The sequence below is a fragment of the Sebastes fasciatus genome, chromosome 8, assembly GCF_043250625.1.
Source record: "Sebastes fasciatus isolate fSebFas1 chromosome 8, fSebFas1.pri, whole genome shotgun sequence".
Taxonomy (NCBI): Eukaryota; Metazoa; Chordata; class Actinopteri; order Perciformes; family Sebastidae; genus Sebastes; species Sebastes fasciatus.
Window position 1 is genome coordinate 7,936,692 of NC_133802.1, and position 23,995 is coordinate 7,960,686.

Sequence of the window (23,995 nt, forward strand, 5' to 3'; positions counted from 1 at the left end):
GGTAAGAAAAACGTTTTCGTATTAATAATTAATTCATATATATAAGATTCCAAAAGTGGAATGAATTATATTAGAGAGTGAGAAGTACCCACATTAGCAAAAAATTATCGCAGCCACACAGAATTTTAAATAGATTACAAATAAGTTTTATGTCCATTTAAAAACTGAGAAGGAGGTTCTGAAGATGCTTTATTTGTCTTATTTAGTAGTGGATTAATGATATTCCATGTCGATTCTATATTTTTTGTTGATTCCTTAAATTTCTTTGAGATTTTTTTTTACAGAATGTTAAATGTGCACGAATCAAATTGTGTATTCTTTTGAATTTACTCTATTTATTTACTGTCTCTCTCTCAGTTTGTTCCTGCTTTCAACTCATCAGCTGACTGAGGGGCGTTCACTCTTTCAGTTAAACCAATCAGATTTTGTGCAACCTTAGTGAGCCAATCATCTGGTTGCTGCCAAAGTTTAAACTTTAAACCTGTTCCTTTCTCTGCTGCTGTCAGCTGTCATTTCGGTGGCAGCCAGTTGGCCTTCCAGTGAGCTTATCAGAACTCCTGTTCCACCTCTCATTCATCCAGATCTTCAGCCATTGCTCTTAACCCCTTCACCACCACCAATGTCTAGACTCTATCAGGGGATATTCCTGTACAGCTCATGGCATCACTACCTTTTTAAGATAATGACATCCCCAAAGATTTTTCTTCAACTTTATTATTGTGCACTATGTCAAATAAGTTGATGTTATTACTCTTTAAGCCTCTCTTTCAAATATATATTTTTTAAGACCAGGGCCCCTATTCTTTGAAAGATTAACTGTCGTCATTTCAGATACAAATGGCTCGCTTTCTTAGATTCATAATGAAAGTGTGATGATTAAATATAATTTAAAATGAGAACATGCAGCTTATATTAATCAACATGATCTGTAATCATCACAATTCTTTTTTTTTTTACGAAAATGTACTTATACTTACTTACTTATACATGTTCAAACAAAATTAAATAAATACAATTAAATAAAATTAATTTGTAAACCAAAAAGAACCAAGCTAAATTTAGTTTGAAATAAGAAGTGCAAAGTGCTGTTCCAGATTAAAAAAAATACAGAAAAAAATATTAAATCTGAATCCCACGTTAGCACCCCCTATATGACATACAAAAAGTAGGAACACATCAAGCAGCACTGAGCCCATACATAAAATGGAGGTGCAAGTGCAAAATAAGAGAAATTACTGAATAAAATAACTTGACCCTGTGTGGACTGGTTTTCCTCCTGTCCTCCCCAATGTTTTGAGTCACCAGCCGCTACTGATACCTACTGTACCTTAAAGGGATAGTTCGGGTGTTTTGAAGTGGGGTTGTATGAGGTACTTATCTATAGTAGGTGTATTACCTACAGTAGATGACGGTTGGCGTGCACCCCAGTTTGGAGAAACAGAGAGGAGTACCAACAGCAGAGCAAAGCAATACAGTGCTGTGGACGGGGACGGCAGAAAAACTTATTTTAACCACCTAAAAGAGAGGCTCTCCTAAAAAAATCAATATCCGGGGCAGTGACCAACCTGCTGCGGATAGACCCGGATCTGGCTTTGCTGCTGCCTTCAATACTGCAGTCGGCGCTCGGACGGGAGGAGGATAAATAAAATAGGCCTATACAATGAAATAAATATGAATACAAATCTAAATTAAAACAATGAAATAAAACAATGTAACCAGAATAATGATATATTAATAAAAACAAATATTTTAAAACAATTATCATATTTTTGAAAACTTTATTTTTGTTGTCAAAATGTCCTGGCGTGGCAATCTTACTGACCTCAGTATTTCCCTTAGACCCCTTATTGTTTTCGGAGGAGAGAATGAATTTAATGTATTGTTTGGTTTCATGTTCAAATACAAAAAAAAATGAAGGTTTAGATTTACTAAATTTGGATTTTTGTATATGAAATTTAGCTAAGAGAATAATCAGATTAATAATATAATGTTCTTTGATTTTACTGTTACCTTTATGGAAACAAACTTCCAGATGAGATCAAAGATGCACCAACAGTGGCCACTTTTAAATCCAGACTCAAGACCAAAACTGTTTTCAGACGCTTTTCTTAATTGATCAAATGCTGCACTTTACTGTCTTTTGATTGTTTTTATTATCCTTTTAATTTTTTTCTTTTAACTTAAACTTTTATATTCTTTTATTCGTTTTTATCTTATGCACTTTGTGCTCTTTTATCTTGCTTTTATATATGTAAAGCACTTTGAATTGCCTTTGTGTATGAAATGTGCTATATAAATAAACTTGCCTTGCCTTGCCTTGCCTAACAAAACATTCTCTAGACTTAGAATAAAATCAGGGTCAATGTCACAATAATGAATCTACTCAAGTCCTTCCACAGCCTTTTTGCTATATGGTCACAGTGCCAGAATAGATGAAAAACAGTTTCTGGGAGTACATCACAGAATGAACAGTTTACATTGATGTCCTGACCTACACTGTAAACAATTGCTGTTAATTTACAGCAGGATTTCAACAGTATTAACCTGTTATTGCTAAAAACAGTGCTTAACTGTTAATACAAAAGAAAACCTGTTAAATTACGCTCATAGGCCGTTTTTCAACTGAACTATAATGCATTCTTAAAAAACAGCACTTTTACTGCTGATCAACTGTCTAAAGTATCATCAGTAACAGTTTCATGCAGTATTTTTTTTAATTCTGGGACCTGATCTGCTCATGTGAGGCTGGTACATTGTACATGATTGTAAAATCAGTGAATTAGCTTCATTGTTCTTCACTCACATGTTGTTCTGGTTTGCATTCTGTGCTTGTAGCCAGCTAGAGACAGACATTTTGGGAAAAGTGTCAACAAGTCTATTATAGCCTTTTTCCTAACAAGTGCCTTTAATTGTATTTAGTGTGACTATTCCTATGTCTGTAACCTGCTAAGTCTATTCATCTAGGCAACAAATTATGTTTATTAAAATGTATGTAAAAAATACATTCTAAATAGTGCATTGAAACAAATCAGTAAGATAATTTAAAAGAAAGGTGGAAGAACAGCTATATAATGTATCTTTAAACAGTAAATTAACTGTAAGATACTGTGAAATTAATAATAAAAAAACCAGTTCAAACTGTATTTTTCAGCGACAGTATAATAATGTTAATTTTACAGTAACTTAAAGGCAACCCTGCTGCCAGCTCTTTACTGTTATTTTACTGGGAAATTCTTAACAGTATACCATCATAATAAAAACAAACGTAACGTGCTCCTGCACATTGGGCTCGTGGTATATTCTCCACCCCTCTTTAACCATAGCTGGATCTCCTCTTTGCTGTTTCCTCTCTCCACCAATCAGCTTGCGGCTGCAGAGGACACCCCGCCCTCTGTTCTGTGTGTGTGCGTACTGTGGATGTCCTAGTGGGAGCTGGAACATTTTGTCTATGAAGGTAAATGAGTCGCCACAGCTGGGCAGCCAGAGGCACTGCACTCCTCCACTATAGCTTTGTGTCACATTACCAGCAGCAGAAAGGCTCCACTCTTGTTGACAGGCTGGCGTTTAACCTCCCAGAGCAGCAAGCAGACAAGACGTACAGGACGTCAAACTTCACTAGTTTAGAGTTTAGAGAGTAATGAGAGATAAACACGTCCTCCCTTCATGCTTACTTTCAACAAAAAAGAAGTTATGGATATTTGCGACGGGAAGAAGAGGAGACAGGTAAGCGGCGGTGGCGGTGTGCCTGTGCGGGGCTGCAGGCGGAGCGCGGCCGTGAAGATGAAGATGAAGGTGGGCAAAGTCCTCCGCTCCCTGACGGTGGAGGACAACAACAACCGCATGGAGGAAGAGGAGGAGGACGAAGAAGAAGAGGACGACGACAACTGCTTCTCCATTAGCTTCCTCCGTAGCGACCGGCTGCTGGAGCCCGCCGTGACGGTGTCTCCTCGCTACAGCCTGCTGCGGGAGGTGGGCCGTGGGAGCTACGGCGTGGTGTACGAGGCCATAGCGCGGAAAACAGGAGCCAGGGTGGCGGTGAAGAGGCTCCAGTGCGACGCCCCGGAGAACGTGGAGCTGGCTCTGGCCGAGTTCTGGGCCCTGACGAGCCTGGAGAACCGGCACCAGAACGTGGTCCAGCTGGAGGAGTGCGTCCTGCAGAAGAACGGCCTGGCACAGAAGATGAGCCATGGGAACAAGAGGTCCAAACAATACCTGCGCCTGGTGGAAACCTCACTCAAAGGTAGACAGATTGGCACACTTATAGTCCTCTGTTGTTGTCAGCAGCACAACAACACCATGATGGAAGTATGCATGCAAGGAGCTGCTAAAGTGCCCTTACTCCAAATGCATGTCTATTATAGTATACTTAATAAGTAGCCTAGTTTACAAGGTGACAGTGATTTTGCAATCCATTTTTGGAGCCCTTGTATTAAAGGCTCACATGTCTTGTTTTCATACAAGCCCATTCAATTCAGCTACAGAGTGGTTAAACGTCATCTTATGTAAACATGCAATCTGCAGATGACACTAAGTGCAACCATTCTGCTTTATTAAAACCACTCTCAGCCACAGATTAATAAAAAAAAGCTTATTTATTGCTTATTACGGCTTATTACATTTAATATGGAGGTTATTTACAGTGATGGCATGGTTTGAATGACGTGTGGTTGCTAAATCTAGGTACTTACAAAAAAAATCATGTAGAACATATGCCATAAACTGTATGTATTTTGTTAAGGCTCATTTGCTAAAAAAAGAAAGAAAGGATTTTGGGATTTGAAAGTAACATTCATTCCTTTTTCTAGCCTTCACTCTGTCAGTGACGTTGCTATACGTTGCCTATAGTAGGCACACAGAGAGTACACTGTGTTTCCCTTAGCTCACAAGAGAACATAGTGTACTACTTGGCAGCATGTTAACCCATTGCATGTTGGCTGCAGTTTCAGACACTAAACAGTGATGTTACAGTGTAATGTGGGATATTATAATGAAATATGGCAGCTTTGTTTGACGACGGCTGTCTTTTTTGATTAATTTCTTGTTTGTATCATTGTTGGCATCGATCCAGTTTGACCTACTTATCACACTTCCTTTGTTATTGCTCAGCAGGGCCTAATAGAAATATGATGAAATGGATAGCTGGTGAATTAATCTTCATCAAATTGAAATCCAGCATTGAAATACCAATGCTGACCTGTGCTGGTTAAAACAAATCCAGAGTTATAACTGAATCAGTGCAGTCTTTGTTTCTTTTCTTTTAATAGCCTGGCTGTTATATAAGTGTCACCATTCGGGCACTGAAATGAAATATTAATCTCTGAGCAGGCATCTTTTGCAGCCATCAAGTAACAATACAGAATGTTTGTGGGATTAACTATGCAAAGGATTTGTTTATAATCAATATGCCCTCCCACTTTTTTTGTCTTGGTCCATTTAACCTAGTTTGTAAAGTGTAAAGCCAAGTAGTCAACAGCCCACAGAGTGATCATCAGGGGTGGTCAATGTAGGGGAGCAATTGTGTGTTTGGACAATTGAAAGCCAGTTTCACTGATACCTCAAAGTTATATTCTATTGTATGTTATTATAGAGTACAGTGTAGATCTGCTCTATATGAAACATGTCATGAAATAACTTCTGTTATGATTCGGTGCTATATGAATGAAACATTAAGAAATTGGACATTAAGAAATGATATGTGGGAAAAAGCAACAGTGTCTATTAAAGCCTGATTGATAAATCGTCTGGGCCAATATATCAGCTGATATTAGCTTATTACAGATACATTATAGTGTCCATTATTTACAGTCTTTTTTTCCTGCAGTGTAAAGGTGATATTTCATGGCAAAAGTCATATATTGTACTTGTGTGAGTATGTTTACACTGTAAATTGATGAGTCAGGATCCAGGTGGCTTACCACCTTCTTGACTGAACAGTTTCCTGGGGAAGACCCTGACCGTCATGTCTGAGATAGTGCAGGACACTTTGCTGAGCACAACAAGTCTGTCTGTTGCTTGTGAAATGTACAGAGAAGTCTGCAAAGGTTTGAGGTGTGAAACCTCAAACGCGAAACTCTTAGAAGTGGCACAGATCCTGATACTGATCTGTTGCATGCAATTACAACAATTACAAACCACTTAAAATGTTGTTGTTTCCGCTGGATGAAAAAACATACAGAGTATTTGTTTCTCCTGAATTCTGTGGATGACTTATTAGTTTTTTGTTGCATTGGAACTCATCGACGCATAAACCAGTTTGGTCTCCAGGCTCAGAATGTCACAGTTCAATCAGAAAGTAATTAGCATGTTAAATACTGTGCTGAAATGGTAGTGAAAGTAGCACTGTACTTGTGCATACTTGGCTTGAGTATGATTCATTGTTGTGGGCTTGAAGTATGCAGTGAGTGTTTTTACACCTGTCATGGTCCTGACATGGAGCACCACTGGTTTTAGCTCTAATGAACACACTAAATGTCACAGTTTGACTGCTGTTATCTCACTAATCAGGTCATATCTGTCCATCTTCAATCTGCATGCTGCAGGGGAGCGCATCCTGGGTCATCCAGCGGAGCCGTGCTATCTCTGGTTCGTCATGGAGTTCTGCGAGGGCGGGGACCTCAACCAGTACATCTTGTCCCGCCGGCCTGACCCCCAGACCAACAGGAGCTTTATGCGCCAGTTGACCAGTGCTGTAGCTTTCCTGCACAAGAACAACATCGTCCATCGTGATCTGAAGCCAGACAACATTCTCATCTCACAGAAATCTGGTACACCTGTTCTCAAAGTGGCCGACTTTGGCCTCAGTAAAGTTTGTGCTGGCGTAAACTCCAAGAACAGTGAAGATCATCCTGCATCGGGAGTGGGCGGCAGAGGCAGCAACCAGAACAACATCATCAACATAAACAAGTTCTGGTTGTCATCAGCTTGTGGCTCGGACTTCTACATGGCCCCCGAGGTGTGGGAGGGCCACTACACAGCCAAGGCTGACATCTTCGCCTTGGGCATCATCATCTGGGCAATGATCGAGCGGATCACATTCATCGACGCAGAGTCCAAGCGTGAACTGCTGGGCACCTACATACGGCAGGGCACAGAGATTGTCCCTGTCGGGGAGGCTCTGTTGGAGAACCCCAAGATGGTTCTCCACATCCCTCAGAAGGCCAGGAGCTCCATGTCTGAGGGGGTGAAGAAACTCCTTCAGGACATGCTTGCAGTCAACCCTCAGGACCGACCAGACGCCTTCCAGCTGGAGGTGCGGATGGACCAAGTCACGTGTGCTGCGTGACAACCCCCACCTTCCCAAAACCTCCCCTTTTTTACCCTAACCAGTCAAAGAAGGGACCCTTTTCCTTCCCAGGTAAGCTTGACTTCCTTGATAACTTATTGTTAGTGTTACTATCTTCCTACCTCAGGAAGGCTCTCTTTAAAGCTGTAGTTAGGAACTTTTATAAATATAACTTTTTTTTATCAAATTTGCTCAAACTGTCACTATATCCTGACAATAGAACACGAGACAGATAATCTGTTAAAAAAACAGGTTCCTCTGCCTCCTCCTTGTGGTCCTAATGGCATTTGCAACTGTTTAGTTATAAAATGAGAAAGTTTGTGACCCGGCCGCCATGTTGAAAACAGTCGAGCCAAAACCAAGCACCGCCCACCGGCCGGAGCACACTATCTCATTTTACAGCTAAACAGTACACTACAAGATGTTTCTGAAAACATTTGAGGCAAGAAATAGACATTACAGTAACAGAATATTGATTCATATTTGATCAGCGCTGCCTAGTTTGACCGTTTGATCGGAGGACACAAGCTTCAGCAGTGATTGACAGCTGCTGTAGAGACTCCTCGGCTCTGATTGGTTGTTTTCCTTTGGGCGCCGTGGAATCTTGCAAATGCCACTAGGAGCATTAAAAGGAGGCAGAGGCACCTGGTTATTTCACAGATTACCTGTCTCATGCACTGCCGTCAGGATATAGTGACAGTTTGAGCAAATATGATAAAAGTTATTTTTTATTAAAGTTGCAAACTGCAGCTTTAAGTCAGTTGTGTGCAACTGAAGAGCCTGCAGGTTTTTAGACCAACCAAACCATGCAACAGCTAATTTCACTGATTTATCCACCTTTAACCAGAGAGAAAGGAGGAGCAGTCAGTGAAATGAGCTGCTGAAGTGATTAGTGAGACATAATATGTGACACAGGACTCACCACCACTGGCTTAAATGGAACATTGGTTAGTTGGTAACCCAGGGCTGACAACAGGTAATCTTCCTTTCAGCTGACACCATTAGCCAAATTGTCCCAGTGACCAGCTGGAACGCCCCTCGTTTAATACTCACTGGTGGTGTGATGTCACTATCGAGGTTTTCTACTTTTAGTGTGTGTTTCAGAAAATGGCCTTTCACTGCTCTTCTTTACAATGAATACAGAAGCCATTGTTTTGTAGTTTCCAGTTAGGGCTGTGTATTGGCAAGAATCTTGCGATATGATGCGTATCATGACACAGGGGTAACGATTCAATATATTGCGATACTGTAAGCAAGGCAATATATTGCAATGTTTTTTTTTTTAAATCCACTAATTTTAGGAAAACTGTCATAGTATAAAGAACCCACCACCATATGCATAAAATCGGAGTAAAGAAAACTTTTTATGCAATCACAACAGTGGAAACTGCACATAGTCCGTGTAACATCCAACATCATAGCACTACTTAGAGAAGGCACATACACTGAGAGGGTGCATCTCTTTTCAAATGAAATAAAGTATTGACTGAGTAAATCTTTGCATTTAAACTATTAAATAAAAATCAATACAGTGTTTTTGAGAATCAAAAAACATAATATCGCGATATTCAATATTTTCAATATTTTCTTCATCTGTTTGAATATAACCTCTACCATCTTGACACAGACCCACTTTACATCTGGCACGACTTCTAGATGGTCAAACTGGAACTGGACACTTCAAACATGCATAGAATCCAGTGTGTGATACTTTCTAACAACATATTTCTATTATTCAGGGGAATTCTTAAAGGATGATTTCGGTTTGTTACAATTTGGCCACCATTTCTATTAGTCATGATAACATTGTGCTCACCAAAAGCAATTGTTGACACTCGGAAATCCAACAACATCACCACAACAAAGTCCGACAGGCCAAGAAACATGAGCGGTCAGACAACAGTTTATCCAGATTATTTAAAGCCCTTTATTTGGAGGTAAAACTGAAGTTGACAGTTTGAGTGATCATTTTATTGTTCATCTTTGGTTTCCACTTCCTAATTTGGAAAAGAAAATGGCTAGATATGTTTAGTGATACGCACATACCAAGATTTCATCAATGAACTTGATTCAGACAGTGTAATTATCACTGATGGCAATGATAGCCCAAACTGTGAAATAAGATCCAAGTTGTAATAAACTAGAACTATCTTTTATCCTTAACTATCCTAACCACAAGACATCCGATGACGTGTTGGCCCAGTCCCTTCACTTCAGATATGGTTCCTATTAAGATTTACTGCTGCTCCTGATTTCTGCCAAAGCTTGCCAGGTCACTGTCGAGGAAACAGGATTAACATGAGTGATCGTATCTACTGCACCAACATCAGTATCAGCTATTGATACAAACGATTAACAAGATGACTGACGTTAATAGAGAGTACAAGTTGTTGTTGTTGTAGTTAAAGGTGTTTAACAGGAGGTGTGTTTATGACCTCGGGGGATGGAGAGGGCGGTGTAAGAACTACAGTGTGTGAGCAGAAGGGAGGATGACTTAAACAGGGTACAACCTGGGCCTGAGGGTAAACAGTCAAGCTTTAAATGAAATACACACAGTCAGGGCGTGTGTTTGTGAATGTGAGAAACAGGTGTGAGAGAGTCAAGCAGGAAACACTGAGTGATTGGCAGAGATGAAGTAATTAACAGTGACGGATCTTTGGCATTACATGAAGTTTTTCTGGTTCATATTCCCAACTGGCAGTGAACTACATCTCTTGTGAAAACACTGAATTCTGACTTCTGTTCCCTTCTCACTGACCGTGAACACACAATCTTATCTTATTTCCCATCAGAGAATATCCTGACAACAAGCCAGTTTTGACAAGTGCATCATTCACTACCTGTGCTGCTTGCTTACTCATTGACTTGCGTGTGTCCTTGTTGGATTTGTACACCAGGGTTCGGTTGCATTAATGTAGCTTGTAGAGGTGGAACAGATCACAAAACTCACGGTTCGGATCGTATCACAGTTTTGAGTCAGGGATCTGATCAGCAGAAAAAAAAGGAGCAAATATAACTTGTAGAGATGCCCCGATCACGCCCGTATGGATCACGGATCAATTACGGTTCCATTACACCACTTGTTAACAGGAAAGGCAATGCATTTACTCATTCAACAACATTTATCTCCGACCACCGATTGGATCCTGGGTGCGTTTGGTGCAGGTGTCTTGAAGCCTCTTCGTTTTTACTGCTGTGGATTGTGAGAAATGACAGCTCTCTGTTGTTGCTGTTTCTTTTTTTCCAGAGTGAAGGAAACAGGAATGACTATAACACATCTGTGTTGACATGATATTTACTCCAATGAACTTTTTTCAGCTGAAAGGACATTTTCAGCCACAAAGACTTGAACCACCTTCCAAAAAAACATATTCTTATTTTTCAGTTGTAAGAATATAATATGTTAGCACTTCGCGTAATTCCTGTTCAATCGCAAAAACACAGAAAAAACACTTTGACGTGAATGACGGTGTGTGCAGGTTAAATCGGAGAATCCAACAGATTTTACTCCTTACCTATTCTTTAATAACTTACTGATATTTACATTGACTAAGAGCATAATCACAAGAAATAATCAGAGTATGGTGTTGACATTATCTCTCTTAATCACATTATGATGGATTCTTGGTGTGTATTTAAACATTTATAGGCCACTGTTAACTTACCTGAGTACCAACGAGCTCAGGAAGTAGTTTTAAACACACTAAAGCTGTAGTAGTAGTAATAATATATTTTTCTATTTCTAAAAAGAGAATAAAACCTAATTGTCAACCTCTGTCTTGCGCTACTGATTGGAGCCTATAATCGATGTCCACATGCTGTTAGCTATCAACCATTGGTGATATAAGTACCGCAAAGTAAAATAACATGTACGTACAGTAGGTGATAGAAGTATTTTATTCATATTGCCAAACCACAGTACATAGTTGTATACCTTTCACCCTTTATTCATCAATGATGCAGAATATTTTCAGTGCAGAGTTTTTGGAAATGTTCCAACAGAAAGTCACCTGACCGATTTTTATGGGAAAAAATTAACTTAACTTTTACTTAACCCTGACCTAGCCTCACCCACTTTACTACTTTCTAGTATTACTTTTCCAATATTCTGGACATCAGACAAAAAAATCTCCCACCCCCTCCCCCAAAACAAACATGCACACTCAGCAGGAAATAACTTTTTCTGCTGTAGTGACAGTGTAGGAAAAGTGTCCCTGTAAGATGTTAATTGTCTCAGTTTGCTATTTAGAGCGGAAACTCCTTGTTGCACATCAATCAGCCGCAGAGACGATGTTCAGTGACCGGAACTGTCCGTCTGTTTGTCTGAACTTGAACCCTCCATTGACCAGGACTAAGTCTGCGTCAGTTTGACAATTAGCCCTCCAATCCTGCGCTCATTTTCTGTTAACCTCTTATTGTAAGCCCAACCCTAGAGACCCTACCCCATCGCCCCATGACGCAACACCTCTCGGCTCCCAGCTGTCAGCAGAATGGACTCTGAGGGTGTTGTTGCGTGCTAGCCCACTGCTGCAGATTGGCCTCGTTCTCGCATGTTACGCAACAGGAGCGGGAGAAAAAGAGAGGGATTAGTGGCTGTAAACATAGAGAGAGGACGGGACGGCAGTTGTGTATTTACGTCAGGAGCTGGTTAACTGACGGCAAAGCTAACGATAGCCCAGTGACGATACGCAGCATCACTGCTGAGATTTAACACGCACGCAATCTCTAGACTGATGGAACGACATAGGGCTCGTAGGGTTTTGTTGGAAATCTATGGGCTATGGTCAGTGAGGGGATGGATGTGTTAAAGTTTGATAATGTTCATCAAGTATAAAGCAAAGAATCTCTGTCTGGAACTTTTTACTCCACTACATTCATCTGACAGCTTTAGTTATTTGCAGATTCAGATTAACAATACAAAATCCATCAATCTGTAACCGCTTATCCTATTCAGGGTCGCGGGGGGGCTGGAGCCGATCCCAGCTGACACTGGGCGAAGGCGGGGTACACCCTGGACAGGTCTCCAGACTATCACAGGGCTGACACATAGAGACAGACAACCATTTGCTCTCACATTCACACCTACGGGCAATTTAGAGTCAACAATGAACCTAACCTGCATGTCTTTGGACTGTGGGAGGAAACCGGAGAACCCGGAGAAAACCCACGCTAACACGGGGAGAACATGCAAACTGACTGTACCCTGACGTGCAGCCGAAGAAGGTCGGGGATTCTTTCACAACAATGACCGGCTCGCTGTACATTATCCCTTACGTACTGTAGCAGACTGCTGCTATGAATAACAGACCGTTGCTATAGAAGCAGGTCTGATCTCCGTATACAGCAAGCAGACTATTTTTTTTTTTAGCAGAAGCTATAAAATCATTTTTAAATCAATATTTTGTGTAAAATTATTGATTTCTTTAGAAATTAGCCGTGCAATAAGGGGAATCACGTACAGCTTCGCGTCAGGGTCCTGCTCGCCCTGTCGGGGTTCATTTCACAATAATGACCTGCTCGCTGTACATTATGGGCCATTCTGCATAATAATTACTTTTACTTTTGGAAATTTAAGTACCTTTTGATATTGTTGATTTTGTCGTGACAAGAGATGATCCACAACTACAGTTAGCAAGATACTACCTTTGAAAAGTTCCCATGCACTTAAAATGGAACTATTTGTGGAACCATTTTCACTATTTATGGAAACTAAATCTTATCTTAAACTGACTGGTTTCACTGTCTTTGATGCATTCACGGTGCACACAGTGCAAATACTAAATATTTAATGGCATGGATCAGGATCGGGAAATCCCTATAAAATGTGTATCGTAAGCATCAAATCATAACCATGTGTATATCTGTTTCGTGTGTGACATCCCCCCCTGCGCATCTATGTCACCCATCCTCCTGGTCCATCCCCCCCCCCCTTCGTCCCTCTCCTCCTCTGCTGGACAATGAGAGTGCTGCTCCTGGTTCAGGGCTTATGGAGGCTTGTGTCTGGAACATTTTGTCCTCGTGCTGCCTGCCAGCTATGTCTGCATGTGCCGACTCTATCCAAACCAGGCCAGAGCACTGTAAGCCCCGGCCGCACGTGTATAGACCTTACTTTGGGAATCCTTTTTTTTATTTCACTGACAACATGAACAGGCTTTTTACAAGTTGAGGCATTTTCAGGGTGTTGTCCTCGCACCGCACGCACGAATGCCTCCACGAAGTGTGATAAACACACTGATGCCTTCAAGCAGGGTTGAGGATTGTCTCTTTGCGTGTGTCTTCCATCTCATCTGAATACTCCAAAGCAGCATACATTTCAAACAAAGACAGTAGGGTCTGAGAGAATGCTGATCTTGCTCCCCTAAAGGAAATGAAGTTGTTTGGACAGCAGTTTGAAGGCACGGTACGCTATGTTCTGTGTTGGCTCAGTCAGGGGAGGTGGTGGGGGTATTGCGGAGGGGCTGAGAAATGCCAGAGGGAGGCCACCTTTATTATAAGGTTTTAAGGAGTGGGTGCGTATTGGCGTTCTTATGCAACACGGTTGTAAAAGTGAGCATTCAGTGGCTGAGAAGGTTGTAAATATTTCCTAGGGGCCCTCAGGGTTCAGAGAAAGAACTGCAAAAACGAGTTCTTACATAAATGATTCTGGTGGAGCGCCTCTTTGTGTTCTGTGTTTATTCAAAATTTGAAAGTTGGAGAGGAAGAAGAAAAGTGAAAAGCTCAAACTAGTTCAGTAATCTGACCCCTTTCATTTTATTTTTTATGTCATTTGTCCATAAAAAATCTACAATTTATGATACACCTTCCAGCCCCCTACAGACCAGGATACCCTCTCATCCCACTGTGCTCTGGAGTGACATCGATCCACATCTTTTCCACTCCGGTGTCCCCATTCATGGTGGCTGTGTTGGATCTAATGGGCTGTAAGCTCTTAACACCATGTTAATCTCACAGTCTGCGTACCATCTATCACAGCCTGAGCCTCACATCTCCCCGCAGGTGCTCTACAGTACGTGGTCATATTTTGGCCTCGTGGTGGATTCTCTTTGGTACTTCTGTGGTTCCACTGTTGTTTTAACGGTTCACAGTGTTTGAATGGTTCTACCAAAGCTGACAGGGTTCATTTTGACTTGTAAATAATAGATGAAAAGGGACGGGGTCCGCATCTGTCGCAGAAAGCAGAGATTGGTCTCCTCCCTCTGATATTACTTTAGGAGATTTTTGGGATTTGCTGGATTCGTCACTGCTCTTATCGACCGTGCGCTCTGTCCCGTGACAAAATGAGAACATAAGAACTTGAAGATGACAGGATTACCCTAGGGACACAGATGGTGGAACAAACAAACAGCGAAACAAACCTTTAACCAATGAGAGGCTTTGTCCTTGTTCACATTTTCAGCTGTTGTTTTTGAAACTGTACAGAACCAGATTTCCCTCTGATTTGTCAAAATTCTCTATTTTCAAGACTTTATAGACAGAAAGTATTCAGTATTTGGAATATTTTCATATTATTTTATTCTAGATAACTGACTATAACAGAATGACACATCTCTTTTGATGGCAGCCCCATTTTATTAGAAAGCCAAACTACTGAATGTCATCCCAAACCTTGAAATGTTACATTGTTGGTTTTGTACACTTGTTACCTCACCAAGGAGGTCATGTTTTCGGCTCGGTTTGTCTGTCGGTTTATCTGTTTCTCTGTCCGTCACCAGGATTACAGAAAAACTACCGGCCCAATTTTTATGGCACTTGGTGGAAGGGTGTAGCACCGGCCAAGGAAGAACACATTCAATTTTGTAGTGAATCAGTCACGGGGCGGAGACACACATTATTGTTCACTTTCGTCACAGGTGCTATATACGAGATCCCGAGTCTGGGATGAGATTGCCTGCACACGGCTCTCACCTCTGACGTCACAAGCAAAGCTGAAATGACGGCCGCTAACTGTGCTAACACCCCTAACAGTGCTAACAGCGCTAACTGTGCTTACAACAAACAGTGTTGACAGAGCTAATTGTGTTAACCTGGGGGAGAAATGGAGGGTGGGACGCTTCCGCGATTGAGAGAGACTTCATTCTCTGCTCAGGTAGACATTACTCCTCTATATCTTTACATAGCAAATAGTTGTTTGCTGCTATATTAATGCTCTGAATGTCGTATAGAGAACCGTTAACATTGTGAGATTGCGCTCTCAAAGTGCCCTTCTAGTTATCAAAGGTGATCATCATATTGTACTTTGTCCAGCCTCCGTATTTGCTGGGAATGCTTTGTAAGTTTTGCATCAGGAGGAACTTGGAGACACGCACCTAAACTTGCATAATGAACAGTTTTCATGAATGCCAGCCAAGTGGAATGTGTTGCTTTGCCGCAAGGCCACAAAACCACCCAAAGCTCGTAAAAAAAAAGCAACCCTCCCTCTCCAGCAGGTTATCATAGAGTGCTGCCACAGTGTCCTGTGCTCACAAGAAACCAGCCCCCACCACTTCCCCAAAGATACTGGTCTCCGCTGGTTTTTAAAGGAGGTAGTGTGTTTTTTGGGTTACGCAACAGCAAATGGCTGGCAGGGTGGCTGAGGAGGCAGCAGGCCTCAGTTTGTACAGGATCTGTTGGGCTACGACATTCGCCTGGTTTTCTTTGTCTTGCTTATTTATGTAGCAGTAATATCTCCAACAGAGCAATAAGCAGGAAAAAAAGGATATGCTGACTTGAGCAAGGATCTGATCAGAGGGGGGTTTCAATGTTTATATGTTGCTTCATGTTAGTTTTATAAGAGTTCAGCATTCAGCAGCATTCCGACCACCAAATACTGACTGACATCGACCATATATCTGATTGTTAAAACAACAACAAAGAATATACTGTTAATATATCAATCTTAAGGGGGGAAGGGGCACATGCACATTCATACATTCTAAATACAGTGATACATACATAGAGGCCCTGAAAACTCCACACAGACAGCAGTTCAGTTTATACCACATTTGGTGTCTGTCAAAGTCAGCTGCCTGAACAGCGAATACATCAATCAAAGTAGACGGGCTCAGGCTGTCTACACGGGACACGTCTGATGGGACATATACGACTAAGCATAGGGGAATTGTGTATTTTTAAGATGTTTTTTTTAAACTAAAATGTGTTATACAAGTAGCAAACTCCTTTAAGGAATAACTCAGTGCATAGGTTGTGTGCTCGACATTAGAGAGTATCTTTGCCTCTATTTGTCTGTAATCAGTACCAAATTACATAGTTCTTTGCATAATTTCTTTTACAGCTCCAAATCTATTTTCTTTTCACTTATGCTCCTCACTACATTGTTTGTGATCCATTCAGCAGATTAGAGTTTGTCTTGGAAATGCTCCTTCAAAGTATTTTGTTTAAGCCATCTGTGTGTGCGCTCAACCACATGCCCTTAAGTAGTTATTAAGAGGTTCCAGATCATAGTGGCTTGCTTTCCCCGGTTTAATACCAGCTTCTAAGCACAGCAGTAAACCAACAGTTCTTCCAAAGGAAGCCTTCAACATACCTCCATCTTTGTCGTAGCTTTGCTGACGGTTGTGTGCCGCTTACAGTCTGTGTAGTCCGCAGTCAGCGAGTGTGGAGTCACGTAACTTATCTATGGTGGGTTGTAGTGTGTACTCAGGTATGGGAGGCAACGTGAGTTCATAAAGTTCACACAGGTACAACATTCCCTCACAGCTGGTCCTGTAAAAACAAGACGGTGAAAAAGAAAAACTGCTGAATGCTGAAGAATTAGAGCCACGCCAGTGAGTTCAGACAACCCCGGGCACCATGAACTCATCAGCCGCCGGTCTTTTCACAATTACTGTTTTTAAAGAACAGATTTCGGAGTATGATCGTAAACGAAAAGGAAACAGGGTTGTGATTGTCCATAGGTCATCGCAAATGAATCACACATTTTGTATCTGTTCAAAATGTATCTTAAAGGGAGATTTGTCAAGTATTTAATACTCTTATCAACATGGGAGTGGGCAAATATGCCGCTTTATAAAAATGTATGTATATATTTATTTTTGGAAATCAACTGACAACTCAAAACAATGACAAATATTGTCCAGAAACCCTCAAAGGTATTGCATTTAGCATAACAAATATGCTCAAATCATAACATGGCAAACTGCAGCCCAACAGGCAACAACAGCTGTCAGTGTGTCAGTGTGCTGACTTGACTATGACTTGCCCCAAACTGCATGTGATTATCATAAAGTGGGCATGTCTGTAAAGGGGAGACTCGTAGGTACCCATAGAACCCATTTACATTCACATATCTTGAGGTCAGAGGTCAAGAGACACCTTTGAAAATGGCCATGACAGTTGTTCCTCGCCAAAATGTTGCGTAAGTTTGGAGCGTTATTTAGTGACCAGCTAGTATAGTTTCATATGATGCCAGTATCTTCACTCTAGCTTTAGCCCGGATCAACCTAAAAATAACAAGTTGCGTTAAAGAAATTAGTGGCGTTAAAACAAATTTGCGTTTTTTCAGGCCTACTGGGATCCTTTTCGGAGATGAACAAAGGAGATTAAATCAGCGACCAGTGGCCTCTGTCAACCCCTGGACCAGAAAACAGATCAATAGCGCCTGGCTTTTAGCACGTCAGGATACTTTATGGCCTTACAGCTCTGCAGTGACATCGGAGTCATCTGAGAGGAGCCTATAAGATGTTGAATCCTGCGCACTGAACTAATTTTGAAGATGAATTCTATGATTTCATAGTCAATATCTGAATGAATTTATCACTTGTTTTAGGGTACACTTTTTTTTTCCAATAGCACCATATTGTGAACAGTATACTGTATTATACTGTAAATATAAGTGGAATTCAAAGTACTCATCCCCAGCAGTGACCTAAGCACTTTCCATGTCTCCACTCAGCACATCATCCCTCGTTCACCATCCCCAACATGCGTGCTTCCTGCTAAGCTGACCCACTTGTGTTCGTGCCATGTGCTGTGAGGTTATGCAACCTATGAGGAACAAACCGCTGCTAGCCCAAGCTGTGGCACGTCAGCCACTGCGCTATTATTAGTTCACAGCGCTGCACTAAACCTGGACACATCTACAGGCAGGAAATACACTCAGGTGTCAGGGGGTGTTGTCATTTCGCTGCAGGTAGACTTAGAGGCATCACTGACTGCAGTGATGTTGAATTTGAAATAAATACATCTCATATGATGCATGTAGCATAATTTTATATAATAAACTTCCGTCCATTATCTGTATTCCAGCTGACATTGGGTGAAGGCGGGGTACACCCTGGACAGGTCGCCAGACTATCACAGGGCTGACACATAGAGACAGACAACCATTCACGCTCACATTCACACCTACGGGACATTTAGAGTCAACAGTTAACCTAACCTGCATGTCTTTAGACTGTGAGAGGAAGCCGGAGAACCCGTAGAAAACCCACGCTAACACGGGGAGAACATGCAAACTCCACACAGACTATCTGGCCTGGTTGTTTGTTTACATCTGTTTGTTTGACTGCTTGTGTCTCTTGACCCTTCGGACTTCTTTTTAGCAATGACGCCGTGTTTACAGGTCTCATGACAGAGAACATTTTCATTACACACCAAAAAAAGTTTTTAAAAAAATGTCCGAATGATTTAGATTTTAGTTTTTTGTATTTTCTGAAATCGGTTAACTGTTCAATTCTACTATCTGTTAGGGCTGTCAGGTAAAGTTTGAAATGAGAACTTACACATAATGTGTGGAAATGAATTTGCCACAGCCTCATCCTAAACTCCTGAACGTTGTTCCATTCAGTAGCGGTGCCTCTGCTCTCTGACTTGATTACAAGGCAGTTGCGTTTTACAAAGGCAGAAATCCAACCTTCACCTTTATTCACTATTTCCTAAGTACAGTAGGATTGAAAATGCTTCCACACATGAACTCTCCAAACCCGTTCTCATTCCCAACTTGTCACATCCAACCTGCGCAGACTTTGTCGCTCTTTATACTACGTCACCTGACTTCAGGAGCACTTGCTCCGAAAGTCTAATAATGCTGTGGGTGCCTCGGTGCGTTGGTGTCAGACGTAGAGGGATGTGACGAAATGTTGCTATTCGACGCTGAAGGCTTTTTCTTGATGGGAAATATGTTTTCGCTCTCCTCCTGAATGGCTTTGACAAGAGTTTGATTTATAGACGGTGACTGAAAGTGAAGTGAAAGTGCCTGCCCTTTTTCCAAACTATCCAATGACGGCTTCTGTCAGGTTACTAACTAACACGTTTAGTCTAAAACATACAGAAACCAGTGATAGTTTTCTTTCTTGTTGCTCCATGCTGACCCGTTTCTACTTTGTGTCTTTGCAGCTTTGTTTACTACATGGACGTGGACTCCAATGGAAAAAAAGCATCTCTGACAAACTGAACTGTGAAGAATCCACAATCATGATTTGAGCGGGAAGCGATGGACTGGCTAATGATTCCAAAACTCTGGGACAGGAACAGTATGCAAACCCGACCACAACAGTGCACTTCCAGCACCATCCAGTTACAATCACTGTCACCACGGAGCTGAGGACATTTAACTGGTGGATAACGTCAGTGTCTGAGCTGACTGGATGTGACAACCAGGTTTATGACATTAGTTGTTTTATATATTTTTTTGATGTTTGTTCCCTAACAGCCCCAGTATAGGCCTGCTCTTCCTTAACATCTGTAAAGTACTTGGCTGTGGCACAGGTAACGTACTGGACCTGTACAGGCATCATTTTACTGATGATAGTCTGCGAATAACTACGGACAACAGATGACACTACCAGTTTGTCTTTACTACGCCGGCCTGTGCAACCCCCGTGCCTTAAAGATGATTCACACCAAGTGCAATTGGATGAACTAAAATGATTTAGTGGGTCACAGTGGAAACTCACACACCAAGACAGAAACTTCACGAGGCTGAAACCACCTTTGTCTCGTGCAGGTTTCTGTCTACAGAAATGCGCAATTGAATATTTTGCTTTCAATGATGTCACACTTTTTAAAAAAAATTCCCCCAGGCTGCAATAATGTCAAGTGAGAATGTGATAATTTGATGGCCCTCTACCCAAAAGCTCACGTGCGATCATGATGCTGTAAGCTGAAATAAATTAAACTAAATGAAGATATTGTCAGACAAGGTTTACAAGGATATTTCACAAATCTGTGCCACACGCCGGAGGCAGAGGCGGAACAAATGTGAACATGAACGGTGTTGTTTTGAAGGTGTTATGTAGAATTCACACCTTCAGAAGTAGCAGGCCTGTATCAACTCCATACAATACTGTGCTATTGTAACCAAACAATGTCCAGCAGGGAATTCAGATTGGTTTTATGTTCCTGTTGAAATCCAAAGAGCACCTGTTGGACAAATTGCGTTTATCTGTTTATCATCCCTGCAAAGCTTGGTATGAACATATTTGTTAAATTAACGTATATATGACCAAGAAACAATCACGATCATTGGGGTGGGCTAATAATGGCTGTTTTGGTAACTTTGTACTGAATGTTTTTTTTACATTGAGTTTGAGTGTGGCGTTTTTTTTAGGAGTGGAATACATACCACTTTCAATGCAGTTCAAGATATCAAGTCAATGGGTAACTTGCAATTATCTGTCATTAAGAGATACTGAGCATCGTTCTGTACTCTACCTTGAGAGTTTGAAGGTTTCTGATTGGTGTGATATGAAAAGTGTTTAAATGGGTCATTCTACGGGAACAACCTGAGCAGTATTGAGACATCTGTGGCTGAATCTTTCTTTTGTATCTCATTTGGAAAATCTCACAGGAAATTTGAAGGTTTACCATCTGGATATAATAATCCCCAAAAAGCAGCCACATCCTAACTGTCCCTTTCTTCCTTTCCCTTCTTTACTGAAGTGCTTCAAATTCAGGTAGTTGTTTGGTTGCAGCCTACTCTCTGTGTTGTGAGAAAATCATGGCTAGTTATAACTGTGATTCATGAAAACCGATCACTACATGTGCGCCCAACAAAAAATACTAAGCCACATGACCGATCCACAGATGAGATGGTACTTGAAGAAACTAGGATTTCCAGGAAGAAAGAACAGAAGGTCAAATACACAGAAGAATTAAAGGGAACATATCGTGCTCATTTTTCCGGTTCATACTTGTATTTTGGGTTTCTACTAGAACATGTTTACATGCTTTTGATGTTAAAAAAAACATTATTGTTCTCCTACGGTTTGTCTGAATATACCTGTATTCATCCTCTGTCTGAAACGCTCCGTTTAGCGCCTGTCTCTTTAAGCCCCAGTCTGCTCTGATTGGCTGGCTAGGAAAATATGGTACACCTTCTCAAAGGTAATTCTCAAGCTGTGGGCGATATATCCTAATGAGCCTGCATGTGACATAGGAAGGGGAGCCAAATGTGAAAGGCTTGTTGAATCACATGTTTTCTGATCAAGACAGCCCACAAAAACCTGACTGGGTTGTCTTATTTCACAGTTTGTGGGTTGGTAGGAACTCCAGATATACCCAAATGTATGTGCACACACACTGAGAAAGTGAGTTTTTCATGATAAGTCCCCTTTAAAACACAGAAGCAAGCAGAGAGTGGCAAACCTGACAAAAAGGGTTTGTATGTTCCAGACCTAGAAAGCTCTGCTAGCCTTCACTCTCCAACACAGACCAGAGGAATGACCAAAACCTCCTTTTGATTTCATAGCACTGCGTAGCATTTGGGCTCAGTTTAGTGACTCGGCAGTAGTAGTAGATTTTAAGGCATTTTGTAGTGTGGTCCTACCTCATTCTCAGCACTTTGAAACATCTACCTTGACAGTCTCAATAACTTAGTCTTAGTTTCTGATACAAGGGGAACTTTGCTTGAATGGGATAGATCTTTACCTCAGACTCAATCTTGAACCAACTTTCAATGAATCTGACTTCTCTGTGTGGTGTTTTGCTTAGATACAGGTAACACCTGGCTTTTTCCCTTTTATAATGACTACATCTGCAGCACCTGTTAGCTTCTCTCTTAGTGGCTGTATTACAGAGATAGTCCTTAATTCTGTTGTTTGCATTCAACAACTACAGCTAGCCCATAAGGCTATATTAGTGCCCGAAGGTAACAAGCAAATTAGTTAGTGTGACGGATAGTACGACCGCGTCTTAAAGGGACTCTATGTAAGAATCAGAAATTGCTTGTTAACAGCGACACCTGTTGTAGTCTTGATGCGATTCATTGTACAAATGGAGATAATGCCGTGTAAACTTTTCTCTCAGTCTTTCCTTGAAGTTCAACCGCGGTGTTGGATTCGACAGTTCACACGAACAATGACGAGTATTTATGTTACGAATAAAACGAGAAATTGAAAGAATTGTCAGACAATCTGACAAGCAATTAATCTGCTCATCCAGCAGGTGTAGGGCTCCATGGAGCGATTATGATTAAAGCGCAACAAAACCTTGCTTATTTGCCTTCAATGTTGATGCACCTTGAAACTCATGGGTGCTGTAGTTGTTGAATGCTAACACAACTGTTGCTAAAACATTAAGATGTTACATTTTGGGATGAGATTTTCACTTTTTGCTAAAGGACTAGTGTAGGACATAGGAAATCTGTTATTTCCTCTTAGAAATGTTGAATCTCTGACTTGCTCTGCAGTGTTCAATGTACATGTACAAGCATTAAACCTAACATAGTTAAACGACTGTATATGGCATTGCTGTGGTAATAAGCTAACTGAGGATTTTTACTACTTCTTTACTGTCCACTTGCCCTGCTGTCACTGTATTTTTCGTATGAACATATTTCATTTAGCTCTCTTCAGACTAGTAATGATTCCACTTGAAAACACTTTACACTATGCAAAATGTTTCACTGCCTCACTGTAAACACCGTACAGAGCCACACCGTTCTCAAACAGTTGTGTGTAATATCTTGGAACTTTTCTCTTTTAGCGCATATTTTCCAGTTTGTACAGAAATGTATGTTGTGTTAAATAAGAACTGCTTTTTGTTAATGAAGCTGACAGGAGCCATTCGATGTTTGAGAAAGCATCATGTTTTTGTTTTTTTTGCTGTAAATATGTTTGACAAACTTTTCTTGGAATAAATGATCAAAAATATGACCGTCTGAATTTGTGTGTTCAAAAAAAGGTCCACACTTTATTTATCTATCTATTAAGCTTTTTTTATGATATCTTATGTAATTTTGTCTCCCTACATTATTGTCTAAGTATTTTTATTATAAAAATAGATATTTAATGGAGTTAAAGCTAGGGTAGGCAATTTATTTTAGAAGCATTTTTTTGTTATATTTGTTGAAATTCTCATTACATCCTGACAGCAATCAATAATTCAAATGCTCTGACAAAAAAAAGAAAAAGAATCCAGTATCTGTAGCTGTTGCAGGACTGTATTAAACCTGCCATCATTTCAGTCGACCCATATGAAACGATTGGACGGCCTACTTACGTACGTGCACGCACTTTGCCAGTCACTGCATTCTTCCACAAGCTGTTAGTCAGACATACTGCTAAAGCTCGCAAGCTAGCTCGTTGTTTACGTTCATTATGATAATGTTAGGTGCAATGTGAATGAGTCATGAGATAGTCACATACGGTTAGCGATGACAACGATGGCGATGTGCTCCTCCACTCTCCAGCAGCAGACAGACAGTGCGCCTTCATATTTTTTTTGGAGCCTGAAGGGAGGGGCTGGGATTTTTTCTAGAGCTGTCAATCATTTAAA

The 23,995-nt window shown here is 41.0% G+C and overlaps 1 protein-coding gene across 1 annotated transcript; it reads left to right on the forward strand.

Annotated features, from left to right (window-relative positions):
- Nucleotides 1-3,421: 3,421 nt before the first annotated feature.
- stk35 (serine/threonine kinase 35) lies at nucleotides 3,422-23,370 on the forward strand. Its single transcript, XM_074643083.1, has 3 exons — nucleotides 3,422-4,240; nucleotides 6,540-7,354; nucleotides 19,616-23,370. The coding sequence occupies exons 1-2, from the start codon at nucleotides 3,664-3,666 to the stop codon at nucleotides 7,280-7,282; spliced, it is 1,320 nt and encodes a 439-aa protein (XP_074499184.1). The 5' UTR covers nucleotides 3,422-3,663; the 3' UTR covers nucleotides 7,283-7,354; nucleotides 19,616-23,370.
- Nucleotides 23,371-23,995: the final 625 nt, after the last annotated feature.

Bases quoted from the DNA above. Each gene is read 5' to 3' on its own strand.
- stk35 (XM_074643083.1), top strand. From the start codon at position 3,664: ATGCTTACTTTCAACAAAAAAGAAGTTATGGATATTTGCGACGGGAAG. The intron at 4,241-6,539 runs GTAGACAGATTG...TGCATGCTGCAG, and splicing joins GGTGGAAACCTCACTCAAAG to GGGAGCGCATCCTGGGTCAT.